General features: G+C 48.2%; 1 protein-coding gene across 1 annotated transcript in view; it reads right to left on the bottom strand.

The window, feature by feature from the left end:
- CLIC4 (CLIC family member 4) overlaps positions 1–17142 on the bottom strand; it is a gene marked incomplete at its 5' end in the record, with an annotated part of 84643 nt that overhangs the window by 13872 nt on the left and 53629 nt on the right. The window contains 2 exon segments of the mRNA XM_006159402.3: positions 4261–4367; positions 7272–7397. Of these exon segments, the coding sequence (XP_006159464.2) occupies positions 4261–4367; positions 7272–7397 (233 nt within the window).

Genomic DNA, 17142 nt, shown 5'->3' with positions numbered 1-17142 from the left:
AGGGGGGAGAGGCGAAGAGGGGGCGAGGGGGCGAGGGGAGGGAGGTGCAGACCACACAGGGACCCTCCCTGCAGGTCTCCAGCCAGCAGACCCTGGGCACCCCGCCCTCTGCCCAGCCTCTCCCTGGGGGTGCTCCAGCGCTCCATGGAGCCGACCTACTTGTGTGACTGATGGGCAGAAGCTGAAGGCAGGAAGGCATTAGACGTAAGGGCAGCTTCTGTCGCTGTAACACAGGACGACGCGCAGACGGCAACAGAGCGCCGTGCCAGCTCCGCGCTGCACAGGGCAGAGTGCGTTCTGGGGCCACTGCTGGTCTAATAGGGGACAGCCTTCTAGACGCCGTCCAGGGCCGGGGGACACATCAGAGGGAACCGCAGAGCGGGGCAGCGCGCGGAATAAACCTGCAGTGCGGCGTAGTCCGACAACCTCTCACCCTGAGAAAGCCGGAGTCCAAGCAAGAGATCAGGCAGGAGGCGGCAAAGGGCCTTGAGGAAAGGAGCTACGGGACCTGGAGTCCTGGCGCCATGCAGAGTGAGGCTCGGACCTGCATGAAACAGGCCCCGAAGCGCCACCGCCAAACCCATTCCTCTCTCAGGAAAGTTCCCGACACAGGGCCTGGCCCCACAGTGCAGGGTGAGCCTGGACTTGGGGACAACGGGGGCTCAGATCCGGCCAGAGGCCTGAAAGCACTGCGTCCGAGAGGGACTGAGGGAGAGGACCGCGATGTGGCTGGGCTCCCCCCGAGTGCCTGGCTCTCTCCGGTGAGCTTGAGCAAACAGGGAAGGGCATTAGAGATACAAAGAGACTGGTTACACTTGGAAGTTAACAAATTACATAAATTAATGGAGCTTCAGAACGGGAAACTTAGACGTGGGACAGGTCGTACCTAATCATTCCCTTCTTAGTTTTTTTTTTTTTTTTGAGAGGTTTTCACTATAGGGTGCGTGCATTCGCCAGACAGACAGAGAGAGAGACACAGAGACAGACAGCGAGAAATCACCCCCCAGAGAGGATGGTCACGCCGCAATCCCTTCTCCTCCATTCTCCTCGCGGGATCTTGGGCACGCACGCACACGCGCCCGGCGTGAGTTTTAAGCCACCGGGTCCGGGACGCGAACCGCAGTCGACTACGTGGGAGTCCAGCGACATAGCCATTACGCCAACTGCTGGTCCCATCATTCCCATGAAAAGGGTTACACACTACTTTCTCTTGTAATGCATAAAGGCTTGTACTATCCTCACTCCCAACTGACCGGACGTATTACCACAAGGATGACCTTCTATTCCTCTCTCGGCATTTCCCTCATTCTTTAAATCCCGTTTATCTTATAGCCCAATCTAAGCACTGACCCTTCTTTCACTGTCACTAGCCCAAAACTAGAGAATCTAAACATCTAGCCCCGTATGTAGAACGAGGCCCTGGGCCAGCCCCACGGACTACCATGTGGACAACTGCAGTTTGAATCCCAGCCCTGGCAGCTTGAAAAGCAGCCGGATGCGTGCACACAGCAGGCCCAAATTCCAAAACTGAGGGGGAGATGGGGAAGGGCCCACGGGAGCACGCCCACCGGGAGGCGCTTTCTCCAGCTCCCTCTCCTGAGGGTGCAGGTACACTCCGGCAAAGCAAAACAAAACGGCTGGGTCCTAAGCGATCTTAAAATCGCCTCAACATACCGGACTCGTTAAGTGAAACGTAACAGGCTGGCAAAGCTAATCACAGGCGCACCTACTCTCACCGTGCGAGATGGCCAGTGCGTGCCCGTCAGCCTCCTGTCAGGGTGGGTGTCGGGGTGGGTGTCAGGGTGGGGGCAGGCCACTCACTTCCGCTCTGCAGGCGTTGGTCACTTAGACAAGAGGCCCGCAGCACACACAAGGGAGACCCTTACACTCCGATGTCGTGCCACTGTTTCCGAAGGTCTCATGGCAGTTACGGGGCTCTGAGGGCGTTGCCTGGTAACTGGCACTCATATTTGCCCATCGGTGATTTAATATAAAGCCTTCTAAGCAATGCACCATTAGGCTCTCTGTTCTTACTGGTTACAGCATGCGTAGGTCAGCAGGCGTAGGTGGCTACTTAAGACAGCAACAAATTGATGGGGAAAAACAGAATACAAAGTTATACTTAAATGAGTCATTTTCTCCCTTTTTCTTCCCTCACCCCCAGCAACAGCAAATACATGTATTCCCTTCTCCGCCCCACCAAGAGTCAGAGGGAAGACAAGCACCCGCTAGCTCCCCAAAGCCACACACAAACTGCGTTTTACCTGAGTGAGCAAAGACCACGCAGCAAGCGCATCTGGGTATAAAAGGACAGTTTTACCGGGAGAACGGAGGGTCAGCCCACACAGGGAGGGCAGCAGGGAACACAGACCCTGGCGGGGTAACTGCTGATCTAGTGCATAAATTGCTTAGACAGAAACATCAGTCAGAAAAAAAAAGCCAATTACTACAGAAAATTGCTTCCAAACTGAGGCAGCTACTGGAACACATTATTAATAGATTTGAGCCAGACTTGGGCACTAAAACCTTCCCCTTTTCCCTTTAGTGTAGAAAAGCACTTCATGCAATGAATATTATTCCAGAATCCAATAGCAAAGACACTGAAATTCAATACTGGACTATAAAATGCTACAACTTTAAAACATAATAACAATTTTTCAAATGCCTGGAAATCTGCCTAGTGAAATAACACAAGGAAATCAAGTGTTTCGCTTTTTAAAGTGATATTTATTCTTGCTTAACCAGCACTGGTATGTTTTCCCCTTTGTATTCTTATTCCTTTGCTGCTATAAACTTCCACCCAAAAACACCCCACCCAAGCCACCAAATGTCTAAAACTAGGATGAATTACAGTATTTTCAGAAACTGGCGTCTCTGTTCGTGTGGTTACATTTTTTTGTTTTGGAGAGGTTTTTGCTATAGGACGTGCACTCGCCAGAGAGACAGAGAGACAGAAAGCAAGAAATCACCCCCCAGAGGGGATGGCCACGCTGCAATCCCTTCTCCTCTTGGGATCTTGGGCATGCATGCACACGCACCTAGTGTGAGTTTAAGCCACTGGGTCTGGGACTCGAACTGTGGTTGGCTACATGGGAGTTCAGCAACATAGCCAGTGAGCTAACTGCTGGTCCCACGTGTGGTTACTTTTAAATAGGCCCTCATGCTCTCTCTGAGCAGTTTCCCTAGCGAGAATAATGGTTACCATCCAGAAGAGAAGAAAAAGGGAACTGACTAAACAGTGTAGCTAAGACAGGTTCACTCAACAGGGCCTCTCTCCACGGGACCTTCCCTTCACTAGTAAGTAATAATGTCCTTCAGTTAAAAAGAAAAAAAATACATCTGTACCTCCTAGACACCATGAAAACATAACTTGAAACTGAACTTCTCGTCTGCAGAATCCGAGAAACTTCTCGTCTGCTGAGTCTATTCTCGTAGCAACTCCAAAACTGCTTCTTAGGGGAAATCGGCACAGAACCCACCAAGCTGATTTCAGACTGCCGGCCCCCAACAAGAAACAAAAGCATTAGGAATGTGGGTTGAAAACCCCCAATCCGAAAACTCAGAATCTAAAATGTTCCAAAACCTGAAACTTTCTGAGCTCTGACACAGACTCGAACTGGAAAATTCCACGCTTGACTGCACATGACAGGTCGCAGTCGAAACGCTACAAAAATAAAATTAGCGTCGTAAGTATTTAAACAAACTAATTTCATGTTTAGAATTGGGTCCCATACCCGAGGTATCTTATTATGTATATGTAAATATGCCCAAATCCCAAAGAAATCTGGAATCCCAAGCACGTATGGCCGCACGCGTCTCAGGTAAGGGCTATCTACCCTTCGTGTCAGCTGCCTGAGTCTCCGAACCGCCACCACCATGCAACCCACTGGCTCCGATGTACCATCAGGTCTTGAGCCACTCCCGTCACGGTAGCACCCTGTTACCGTTCCCTCCGTAAACACACATCGTACGCACACTGCACTGTGCCGCCAGTTCGAAACAGGAAACAGCAACTTAAGGACCTACTCCAGCTCATCAAGTCCCCGGTCAAGTGTAAAGGACAGTTTGTAATACTTCTGAGACTGAAGTCCAAAGTTTTCATTTATAATCACTGCTACAAGAAAAGTTTCTTTTTTGTGTTGTTTTTTGTTGTTTGACAGTATAACTTGATTTTTGGAGTTTTTGTTGTTGGTTTATAGTTCGTAATTTGATTCTGGGTTTTGGAATGGGGGGGGATTTATTTATTTATTTATCTGTTACCTTCATTAGCCTCTGGCCTTGAATTCTTGATATATGCAGAGAATTTGGCAAAGATGTCCATTCCAGCAGTATTGGACTCTGGGTGTTTCGGTGAGAGCTTTAAGTACCTAAAAGATGATAATGCCGCATTAGTGTTGAGTTTCTCTGTTGACGACTCACAGCGCTACGACGACCAGACAGCGTTTAATAAGTCACAACTCTGACAAATGCTGTCGACTACTTTCTACATTATTCTTAAACCGTGCTTTTGTTCACATAGTCATATTCCTGGCAACCACGGGGCCTCCGCACTCCGGTCTGTGCTGGGTCAGAGGGCAGCCTGGGACGGGAGATGAGCAGTGCTGGCCCAGAGCACGCTGCGACGGTGGACGTCCCGTACCCTCACCATCCGATACGGTGGCCGGGGGGGCAGGGGGCTCCCCGTTTTTGCTACTTACCGAAAGGTGGAGAGAAGGCGGTAAAAGTACTAGCCATGTCGCGAGTGCTCACGTGTCATCAGACAACACAGCTCGAGCACCTTCTCCACGCAACAGCCACCAACCCTGAGCGTGCTGTTGCTGGCCAGCCTGGGCAGGAGAGCCAGAGACTGACAGGAAGGGCCGGGCCCAGCCACCGCAGGTTAACAGCAACAACAGGAGCAGGCAGATCATTCACCTCCAACTAGACCCGAGACTGTCCAGTCTCCCATACGGTAAATAGTCCACAATGTGTTTATGAAGCTAGCACTGAACGAGAGAAAAATAAAATGTCAGAGATCACACTGACTCGTGCTCTCCTTTGAGAACAGATACGACACACCAGTTGTTATAAGTGCACACAGGGCTGGGCGGTGGCGCGTCAGGGAAGCACAGCCTGAGAGGCCAGCCCCGTGGGAGTTCTGAGTCCTCCCTGGGCACGCGGGCACCCCGAGCTGCGGTCCAGGGCTGGCTGAGGCTGGGCGCGGGTGGCAACATCGGGACCCTGTGGGCTGTGCTCTCTCTCCTCGCTCAGGGAAGAAATAAACAAATACACTGCTTAAAAATAACAAATAAAGACATACTCACGAATGTGTCCTTTCTGTATTCAGATTTCAAATACACATAATTGATGTGCACTTCTTCCTCAAATTGAAAAATACATGTGAAAAAACTCAACTACCATCTTCCCTTGGGCAGGGAGTGGGGACCAGAAGGACTTGGATTCCTAGCCCCATTTTGGGGAAGATTGAGCATCTTCAAGACCTTGCAAAATGTCACTAGAAAATGGATTTGGGGGCAGTAAGACTCTGGGAGGAAAAAAATCCTATGCTGAACTAGTTATTCAGTTTATTCATATATTGAAGATGCTGTCTTGCCAGCTGCCTTTAAATTAAAAGTGAAGGTGAGGGGACCAGCAGATGGCATAATGGCTGTGTCGCTGGACTCCCATGTAGTCGACTGCGGTTCAAGTCCTGGACCCGGTGGCTTAAACTCAACACCAGGTGTGTATGGGCGCGTGCCCAAGATCCCAAAAGGAGAATGGAGGAGAAAGGATTGTGGCATGGCCATTCCCCCGGGGGGTGATTTCTCTTTGCATTCTGTCTCTCTCTGTCTTTCTGGCGAGCACACATGTACTATAGCAAAACAAACAAACAAACAAAAAACACCTCTCCAAAAAAAAAAGTGAAGGTGAGACAGTTTTTGAAATAAAGGTAATTCATTTGCAAACTGTGTTACAGTTAGGTTTTTATATTCCTCTATCTTCTGTTTACTAGCTGGAATTCAGGAAGAGAGGTATCTTCTAAAAACTGGGCATAGTACTATACTTCAAAGGAGGATAGGGACCAGCAGTTGGCTTAACGGCTATGTCGCTGGACTCCCATGTAGTTGACCGCAGTTCAAGTCCTGGACCCGGTGGCTTAACCTCACGCCAGGAGCGTGTGTGCCCAAAATCCCGAGAGGAGAATGGAAGAGAAGAGATTGTGGCGTGGCCATCCTCCTGGGGGGTGATTTCTTGCTTTCTGTCTGTCTTTCTGGCAACATGCACCCAATAGCAAAAACCTCTCCAAACAAAAGGAGGATATAAAATACCTACTGAATACCTATATACACAAGCTTTCTTCTTCCTTTTCTCTAAAGAATTATTTAATTTTCTTAATTTGCTATAGGGCACATACATGCTCACCAGAGAGAGAGAAGAGGTGAGAAGGCTAACTGCCGGGTCCAAGACTTAAACTGTGACTGGCCAAGAGGGAGTCCAGTGCCATAAGCACCATGCCACGTACGGGCCCCCTCAAGCTTTCTTCTTAATAGATCTAATCTCCAAATAGCTCTCAGATCTTAAGCTTAAAGATTTTTCTTTTTGGGGCCAGCATATGGCACAATGGTTAAGGTGCTAGACTCCCCTATGGCCAACTGCGGTTCGAGTCATGAACCTGTCGGCTTCTTTCTCTCTCTCTGTTTCTCTGTCTCTCTCTGGTGGGTGTGCATGCCCTGCAGCAAAGTGAAAGATACTAATAATAAATAAAAGTAAATAATTCTTTAAAAAAGATTTCTCTTCGAAACAGTTACTGACATGGAGTTTTCAGTGACCGGTGACGGTAAATGAGCTTCACCTGGGTGTGTGAGTGCACGTGGATCTACAGATACATCGCCCCCAACAACTGGATGCTAGATGTCTCTCTCTCTCTGCCTGAGCTGAACCAGTTTATCCCAGGCCCTTGACCAGTAAAACAACCAGACTCCAGTTAAAATGTTCCTACTGCTTATAACAGAATCTTCACTGACTCATTTGAAACAAAAAATAGTGCAGGGAATGTAAGGGCCTCTTCAATACATCTGTGTCTTTCTCTGGCCAAGTTTCCAAAACTCTTCCCCTTTTCCCCAACCAGTATTTAGCTGTCCCTGCTTTTCCTAATGAAGAAAACCTCCTAAGTCTGAAAATAACCCACAGGAGGGCAGGTCTGAATTACACGATTCACATATGCATCACCAAATAAGAAGAAGTTTCAGAGAGGTAGGACTATCTCCATGCATATCTTCTTTGATACTCACTTGGGAGGGCATAAGACTTCTTCAAGAAATTCCTCAATCTTATTTACATCCGTTCTGACTTCACTGTTGAAAGTAATAAATGGTGGGTGGGTCCCGGGAGCCAAGTTCTGCAAGTCTGCAGGCTTCCTGTTAGGCAAAACAGGGGCCAAAATTAGATCGTTTGTACTCTACGAAGGCGAGTATATTTTAAACTCTCAGAGTGGTTCTAAGTTTTAAAGTATATAAAAATGAGTAAGAAACAGTGTTTTTCCATTCGGCAGAACAGCTGCAACAGGACTGTGAAGAAATGGGAAGAAACTCTGTGGTTGTTTAACCAACAGACGAAGCGTTTCGTTCTCGGCCCAACTTTAAGGACGGTGCTTACAGGACGGCGGTCGTGTGCAGGGAGAAAGGCCGGGGAGACTCCGTCTCTGGTTGCAGCGGTGCCGCTGACTGACTGTGCCAAGGGAGAGAAGCACTTCTCTGGGCTTTTTTTTTTTTCCTGCTGGCTTGGTTTGCAAAATAACGATGAGCAGCTGAGCCCTGCAGTCCTGTCCCCGCTAAGATCCCGGACCCTGGTGCTGCCTCTCTCCCATTCTTACATCAGTCCAGACTTGACGAGGAGAAAGGTCACGCGATCAGACGACCGAACACCAAAGCCCCTACACAAACCACGGCATAACCGAGGGTGAAGGGCGACCCTGAGCAGACACAACCACAGTGGGCAGGCATCCACATTCACGCTAACCGTCATCAAAAAATCAGATCGCGCGGGGTCAAATCAAATCAACAAAAGCACCAGTAACAGCGGAAAACGCTGGCGCTGCCCGACTGAAACGTACAATGGCTCCCGAGCGCACCAGTGAACCTCAGCGTCCCTAACCGCAGTGACGAGGCGGGAGCAGACGGCGCCGCGAGCTGAGCTCACAAAGCTGGCCGACTCAAACTTCGGGGGCAGCTGCTGGCAGAGTGTGACCCGGAGCCTCTCACCGGGTAGTGCACGAGGCCCGAGCGGGCTCTCCACTGCACTGGGCCCCGGGCGTGAAGTCACAAGGTATGAGTGCTTGCACAGACATGAGGCCTGGCAGTCTACTGGCAGATACCAGCGACGTGCGAAATGCAAACGATGCCGCTCTATCACAAACGTCTTCTTGTGATAACAACGAATGGGCTTGTTACTGTTTCATATAAGCGAAGTAGTGAATAAATACATTCTTTTAAGCTTCTCAGCTTTAATTTGTAATACAGTAAAACTGACAGACAGAACCTTCAAAACGGAGAGCTTTTCCAAGTCCTGGAAAATTTAAGAGCACAAAGAGTCCTGAGACCTAAAAGTTTTCCTACAGTGGAGGGCTGGGAGGGGAGGGATGGAGTTCCAGACCACCACACGGAACACGCCTGAGTTCTGGGTTTCAGACAGTACACAGGCCGACTGGCCGGCTTCTGCACGTCACTGGCACGGGGAATGGCAGTGGGGCTCAGGGGTGCTGGAGACTCAGCGACCGCCCACTGTAAGGAGTGGGATTTGCTCAGGTGCCGATGTGGACAACCAGCCCAAGATAGCGGAGGAGCTGAGACTACAGCGCTGCGTAACCACGGGGCCCTGCGTAACCACAGGCGCTCCTGGGGGACCGCTGCGCGCACACCCCAGGGTGCAGCACACACCGGCGAGGTGGGCCAGCCGGTGTGCTCCCACGGGACCCGCGTGGCGCCTCTGTCCTGCACCGGGACCAGCATGCGGATGGTGCCTGGTTAGGTGAAGGAGTGAGCACGCTGCCCGGAGACAGAGACTGAAGTGAGGAGTACCACCACGACCTGATGCCCAGTGTCTGCGCTGAGACGTTTCAGGGCCAGCCAGTGGCGTGGTGGTTCAGGCAGCTGGGCCCCACAGTGGCCAACTGTGTGGTTCAAGCCCCAGGGCTGGCGGCTTGACCAAGTGTGCCAGGCACATGCTCCAAGGGCATGGGAAACACTCGGGTGTGTGCTAAAGTCCTGGTGGGATGGGGAAATAGAGAAGGGATTGTGGCGACCGCCGACTCGGGTGTTCTTCCTGTCTCTGCATCTCCGTCTCTCTTCTCCCTGGTGACCACAGACAGTAAACTTAAAGTAACAAAGAAAAGGCCCAAGCACACAGCGGTAGCACCTTGGTAACTGAGGAGGGTTACGGAGATGTAACCCTGACCTTGTGTATGTTCCACAACTTTTGTAACTGACCATGTAAACTAAAAGAAAAAAGCAATCGGACAATATATTGTTTCAAAGAACCTTTCCCCTCCTATTAGACCCAGTTATTTGTCTTGTGTTTAAATTAGCCAGACCTCCTGCCTGCCTTCTTCCTTCCTTCCTGACTACGAGCACACGGAACTTAAATAAAATAAAGGCTCTCTATAAAGTATATTCTGATGGCGAAAGAGCTATTAAAATAATATTCAAAATAGAATGGAACCTAAAATCTATACGTAATCCAGTTTATCAGTGCCTGCCACCCACCACTCATTCATTCAGTCTGCCTCCATCTTTCAATTCACGTGTCTATGTCTGCATCCCACTGAGAGGCTACGAAGACTAACTTAACTAGCCAGTTCATCCTAGCTTCCACCTCAGACCCCTCCCTCCACCAAAGCTGGTCTCTTCCAACCCCTCACAAAAGATCTTTTCTATCAACTTCTATGAGAATCTAAACTCCAAAAAAGGACTTTTAAAGGCAAAATCTGATTTGATTGTCAACTCTGATTCGCTAAGCATTTAGTCTGACAAGATAAAATTGGCACAAAATGATGGGACAATGTGAAACCTGACTGAGGTCTTCCAGACCCACGTTTACTTAAATAGGAAGGTGAGCCTATGGCCCTCCGGTTTCTTTTGTAAGTACTCAACTCCGAATTAGAACCGATCCTCTTCTGGTCTTCATTGTGCTGGTTTCTTTCCGTTATTCCCTTTCTCCCGTGATCCTGACTACTGTTCCGTCCTCCCTGGGGAGTCCAGCGTGACCAAGAGGACCGTCATCTTCGGTCTGCACGTCACCCCTTCCATCCTCGCTCACACTACTTCCTCCTGAGCTCAGGGAAACCCTGCACAGAGTCCGGAAACCCCAGTAGCTCCAGGCTTATATACTTACCTTCAAAGTTTAAAAAGTTAACTGGGGTGGGGGGAGGCCAGCAGTTAGCGTAATGGCTATATCGCTGGACTCCACCGTGGTTCGAGTCCCGGACCCGGTGGCTTAAACTCACTCCAGGCATGTGTGCATGCATGCCCAAGATCCCGAGAGGAGAATGGAGAAGGGATTGCGGCATGGCCATCCCCCCTGGGGGGTGATTTCTTGCTTTCTGTCTCTGTGTCTCTCTCTGTCTGGAGAGTGCACTCACCCTATAGCGGAAAAAAAAAAAAAAACTCTCGGGAAAAAAAAAGTTAAACAGGAGGCCAGCAGATGGTGTGGTGGTCAAGGCGCTGGATCTCACATGGCCAAGTTAGAGTTCAGAACCCAGCGGCTTGAAAATCATGCCAGGCACGTGTATGTACATGCCCAAAATGCCAACAGAATGGAGGAGAAGGCGGGACCAGCAGATGGCGTAATGGCTATGTCGCTGCACTCCCATGTAGTCAACCACAATTCAAGTCCCAGACCCGGTGGCTTAAACTCATGCCACGCCTGTGTGCGTGCATGCCCAAGATCCCGAGAGGAGAATGGAGGAGAAGGGATTGCGGCGTGGCCATCCCCCCTGGGGGTGATTTCTTGCTTTCTATCTCTTGATCTCTCTGTCTTTCTGGTGATTTCATGTGCCTATAGCAAAAACCTCTCAAAAAAAAAGAACCTATAGCAAGAACTTCTCCAAAGGAAAAAAAGAATGGAGGAGAAGGGACTGTGGCGAGTCCACCGCCCCGTGGGCAGTGCCTTCTCACTTTCCCTCTCTCTGCCCCTCTCCAGCGTTATAACACGTGTACCCTACGGCAAAAAAACTTTAAAAAAAAGTGTTAACCAGAGCCCACTGCAGTGGCTCAAGGCCGAGGGCACCCTGTGTGACAGCTGAGGCTGCTGGGAGCCCCAGGTGCAGCTCCCCACCCACCCTGCAGGCCGAGCGCACAGTGCACACCTGGGCTCCTACGTAACTCAGGGCTGGGGCAGGGGTGGTCTTGATGAGGCAAGACCCTGTCAAAAATACCTACTTCTCTCCCTTCTCACCCACATTTGCACAAGCTCTTATTAAAAAAAATAAAATCATAAGTAGCACAAAAGTAAGAAAGAGCAATAGTATTTTATTAATACAGATAGAGCTAATAAAATCTGCATAAGTTACGCAAGAGAAAGAGAACACACTCGTGGAATGATGCTAGTGGTAAGAATGTTCTTAATCGGAGCCAGCAGATGGCCTAATGGTTACACCGCTGGGCTCCCACACAGTCGAGCGCAGTTGGAGTCCTGGGCCCAGAGACTTAAAATTCATGCTGGGCGCGTGAGTGCCCGAAATCCCAAGAGGAGAGTAGAGAAGGGACTGCACCGTGACCGTCTCCCCAGCGGGTGATCTCTGTCTCTCTGTCTCTCTGGTGAGTGCATGTACCCTATAGCAAAAATCTATCTTTAAAAAAAAAAGAATGTTCTTTACTCTTTCCATGGGCAAGTAATAGTCACCTGAAAAACAATTTTCTCACTCTAAATGTCACAAAACACATCCATCCACATTTTTATCATTAAACGTTGGTCAATTAAATGCCTAAGTGAAAGCTTAAAAGAAGTCTGTCTTACAAATAATTTTTCATCAGCAGAGTTGGGATGGATAAAGGGGGAAAAAGACTCAGTGCTTTAATGAAACGAAATAAATAACAACGATTAATTCTCTATAGTTACCTGACAGCTTCTGAGCTCTCCAAACAAAACTGACTTTCAGGGGAGGGAGAAAACGAGCACTGCAGAGAAGGAAGGTCAAAGGCTGAATAAAAGGACGGGACTAACGCCCAGACCTTCGGCGCTGCCACGCACCAGCTGTGGGACTAGGTGAATCGCACCATCTCCGCGCCCGGACTTCCTCATCTGGACTGCGGCAGCGACCTGCTCTGACCGGAAAGATTACACAGTGTTTGTGAAAGTGAGCTGGGGCCGGCAGGGGGCGTGCTGGTTACAGCGCTGACTCCGGGGTGAGGTGGCTTGCTTTCTTACTCCCCCACTCCCCCCTGCCCCGCCTCTCTCTGGTAAGCACACATGTCCTATAGCAAATTTAATAATAATAATTATCATTAACAAAACTTAAATTTCTTTCTTTGAGAGGTTTTTTCTATAGGGCGTGTGTGCTCACCAGAAAGACAGAGAGAGACAGAGAGACAGAAAGTGAGAATCACCCCCCAGGGGGGATGGCCACGCCGCAATCCCTTCTCCTCCATTCTCCTCTCGGGATCTTGGGCACGCACGCACACGCGCTCGGTGTGAGTTTTAAGCCACCGGGTCCGGGATGTGACCCACAGTTGGCTACATGGGAGTCCAGCGACATAGCCATTACACCAACTGCTGGTCCCTAAATTTCTTAAATTCGAAAAATGAAAGAAAGAGAACTGAATACAAGTATGCAAATGAGGGGGTCAGCATGTGCCCCAGCAGTTAAGGCGTTGAACACTCCCACGTGGCCGACCACTGTTCGAGTCCTGGACCTGGTGGACTGCTTTCTCACTTTCCCTCTCTCTCTCTGTATCTGTCTCTCTGATCAAATTTTTAAAAACTAATGAATGAATAAAATTAAATAAATAATTCTAGAAAAAAGTAAGCAAGTGAAAGTCACGAATGCTCTTAGTATCACATAAAGTACGAAGCAGAGATAAGACTGGCGGTTCAAACCTTATTTAACAGAACTGACGGTTCATAACTAGCTACCCAGCATTATGTGACTGGCAATAGTGAGATCCGATACACAGCCATACTGAGGGGCTTCAAAAAGCTCATGGGAAATGCATAATGAAAAAATTATACAGGCATTTCAAAAAGTTTTTGCACCAAAATAGGCTCGTACTTTAATTCCATTTTTCCATGAGCTCGCACATACACAAGCAAGGATGAGACGACACATGTTAACCAATGCCCATCGATATGGGTGACTAATGAGCAGTGCCTCTATTCCTGCCGAAAGGCTTACCCGGATTTTAAAACAATAGCTTAGAAACTCCCAGGATTAACCGTGGAGATAAAGAAGAACCATTTCAGGTCCTTATTGCAAGTGAGAGATTAAAGGAGAAACACACGGGCGAGCGACTGACTCACAAACAGAAGCCACGCTTCTATGGCGTCCCAGCCCGGCCCCAGCTGAGGCCTCAGTGTTCTGTCTGACCCACAGAGGCTCCTCTGACAGCCGCTTCGAAGAACTTAATATCACAGGAACTGCATTCTGAGATAAATAAAACTGAACTGATAGGCAATGGCTACAAATTTCAGGACACCTTTAGTTTATTTTATAAAATGTCTTAAGTGGGGCCAGTCTGTTCCATGGTGATTAAGGGTGCTGGACTCCCACATGGATGAATGCAGTTCGAGCCCCAGACCTGGCAGCTTGCTTTCTCACTTTCCCTCTCTCTTTCTGTCCCTCTCTGGTCAAATTAAAATAAATAAAGTTAGATAACATAATTCTTTTAAAAATTAAAAATAAAATGTCTTTAGTAAATAGCCAATGATTCATTCAAATCCATTCAAATGTTTCTCTTAAGTGATATCTAGAAAAAGCAAAGTGCATAGAACTCAAGTCTTAAAATAAGGGCATTGAATATTCTTTTTTAGCCTCATCATAGTAGTTTAGATGAAATAAATTATCCCATTCTCTTTCAGTTTGTTTCTATATAAAGAAAAGGAAATAAAGAGAAACACAAAGAAGACAGAAAGAGAGGGAAAGAAGGGAATGAAAAGGAGGAGCCTGATAGGAGCTCATGCTTTAAACAACTTAAGTGGCTTAATTTCAGTTAAAATTTAATTCAGTGCACTTGCCACAACTGGAGGATGGTGGGCTGGGAGCTCAGTTCCAGCTGCTTGCTGCGAAATGAGCACACCACAGCTGCAGGACGTGCTGTGAGCACAGAACAGCTACTGGCCGATCTGTAACCGGTGGACCTGCTAAACGGAGAAAGGTATACTAACATGTAGAACTCACTATTTTAAAAAATATTTAGTTATTCTTTTTTTTTTTTTCAATTTGACCAGAGAGAGAGTAATGGAAAGCAAGTAAGCAAGCCACCTGGTCCAGGACTTGAACCATGGTCAGCCACGTGAGAGTCCAGCACCCTTAACCACCATGCCAACTGCTAGCCCCAAAACTTACCTCTGAAATTGAGTTCCTAGGGCCAGCAGATGGTGTGATGGTTAAAGGCTCTGAATTCCCACATGGGTGACTATGGTTCAAGTCCTGAACCTGGTGGCTTGCTTTCTCACTTTCTCTCTCTGGTCAAATTAAAATAAAAAAGTGTATAAGTTAAATAAAATAATTCTAAAACAAACAAAAAAAAAATGAGTTCCTTTTTTGAAGGTGATGATTTTTAAAGCATAAAATTAAACCATACACATCAAAGGACTACCAGACACTACATAAACAAACAGTAAAACCAAATCAAACAAACAAACAAACAAAACACAGGTTAACACCACAGAATCCTTTGTTTCAGAACATTTTGCTCCTATTACTTTTTCTCTTGATTTTTAAGACTTTCTTAAATTTAAGTATGTTATTTATTATAGTGCGTGTGTACACATGCACGAGTGAGACACAGGGAAAGAAGCACCCCCATAGGGCCTCACTGCCCCGCCAGCCCCATCCTCCCACGTGTCAGATCTCAGACATGCACACGTGTACTGGTGCATTCGGGCCAACACAACCGTGGTCTGACCCAGGGCGGCCAGGTGGCTTCCAGCACCGCTGCCTAGTACACACTGGACATTTTCCTAATCCTACTGTCAGTATAAACTCCTTACAAACTGTGTCATTACAGTCTGCTAAGAATGACAGAAACTGTATTTGAGACCTTTTCATAGGTGCTATTTTGTTTTTTAAATACTGCTCCACAACTTAAGGTAGCCAAAGAGGGACAGCCTGTGGCCTGGTGGTTAAAACCATGTGGTGGGACCAGCAGATGGCATAATGGCTATTGTCGCTGGACTCCCATGTAGTCGACCGCAGTTCAAGTCCCGGGCCTGGTGACTTAAACTCACGCCGGGTGCGTGTGCGTGTGTGCCCAAGATCCCGAGAGGAGAATGGAGGAGAAGGGATTGTGGCGTGACCATCCCCCCGGGGGGTGATTTCTCGCCTTCTGTCTCGATGTCTCTGTCTGGCGAGCCCACACGCCCTATAGTGCAAAATCTATCCAAAAAAAAAAAAAAGAACCTATTTGGAATTCAGATTTTATTCCAAGTGTATAACTGCCCTTTTTTTTTCAGAGAGATTTTTGCTATAAGGGAACCTATTTGGAATTCAGATTTTATTCCAAGTGTATAACTGCCCTTTGTTTTTTCAGAGAGATTTTTGCTATAAGGGAGCATGTGCTGGTGGGAGAGAGCACGCGAGAAATTCCTCCATCCCCAATAGGGACGGCCACGCCGCAATCCGTTCTCTTGGGATTCTGAGCACACGTGCACATGTGCCTGGCGTGAGTTTCAAGCTACCTGGTCCAGGACTCGAACTGTGGTTGACTATATGCAAGTCTAGCAACACAACCATTACAACATCTGCTGGTCCCTATGAATGCCTTTTAAGATATGCAGAACTAGGGGCCAGTGGGTGGCATGGTGGTTAAAGCACTGGATCCCACACAGCCAACTCCATAGTTCAAGACCCAGACCTGGTGGCCTGAAAATCACACCAGGTATCTGAGTGTGCCTGCCCCAACCCCAAGCAGCATGGCCATCCCTGGAGGGAGGAATTTCTCCCTCTCTCTGTCTCTGGTAGGCGGACACACCCTATGGCAAAACATCTAAACACACACACACAAAATGCAGAACTATCAGTTTCGTAGTTCTGTTGTAACATTTTAAGCTACTACAAAATTGTTAAAGCTTGAACCATCACACTCCTCCTCCAAACCTTAAGGGCATTACTATGGTAACTGGCACATGGGTCTGATGCCCACACCAATCAGGGGAAATCATGGGGAACGTGGAGGACCACACACTTCCAGCGCTGAGGTAAGAGCATGAACACCATCTCCCAGACTTGAAAAGTGGCCTTCTATTTATTCTTTCAGAGGATGGAGAAGGATTTAATTCACTGGCAAGGTAGCAGATGTGACTGCTTTGGGATTAAAAAGCTAATTTCTTTTTTTTCTTTCTTTTTTTTTTTTGGAGAAGTTTTTGCTATAGGGCGCGTGCGCTCACTAGAAAGAGAGAGACAGAGAGACAGAAAGCGAGAAATCACCCCCCGGGGGGATGGCCACGCCGCAATCCCTTCTCCTCCATTCTCCTCTCGGGATCTTGGGCATACATGCACACGCGCCCGGCGTGAGTTTAAGCCACTGGTCCAGGACTTGAACCGCGGTCGACTACGTGGGAGTCCAGCGACATAGCCATTACGCCAACTGCTGGTCCCAAAAGCGAATTTCTTCAAGTAATCATTTCTGCGAGACAGCACGTGGCCGCCCTCAGCAGCCCAGGGTACTGGCTCAGTGTCTCTCTTTCTGTCAATCCCATTTCTGATCTTACATTTTCTTCTTTCTCTTTCCCCTACTTCCCTAGCTTATCTGAAAGGTTTAAGATCTAACTGTGCTCTAAAGACATTCATCTCTGACTCAGGAACTTCTAAGCTTAAGGACGACAGTGGGGGTCTTCAAATAAAGACCATCGTCACGAACCTGTCTGCCAGATAAAACGACAAGTACCGGATACCAGGTTTGGGAAGGGTAGTGGAGAGTACCCTGAACAGCACCTAGCACACACACGACG

The sequence above is a fragment of the Tupaia chinensis genome, unplaced genomic scaffold, assembly GCF_000334495.1.
Source record: "Tupaia chinensis unplaced genomic scaffold, TupChi_1.0 Scaffold000628_1, whole genome shotgun sequence".
In the NCBI taxonomy this organism is placed as follows: domain Eukaryota; kingdom Metazoa; phylum Chordata; class Mammalia; order Scandentia; family Tupaiidae; genus Tupaia; species Tupaia belangeri.
The sequence above is the reverse complement of the archived record's forward strand: the minus strand, read 5'-3'. Positions and strand labels throughout refer to the sequence as shown.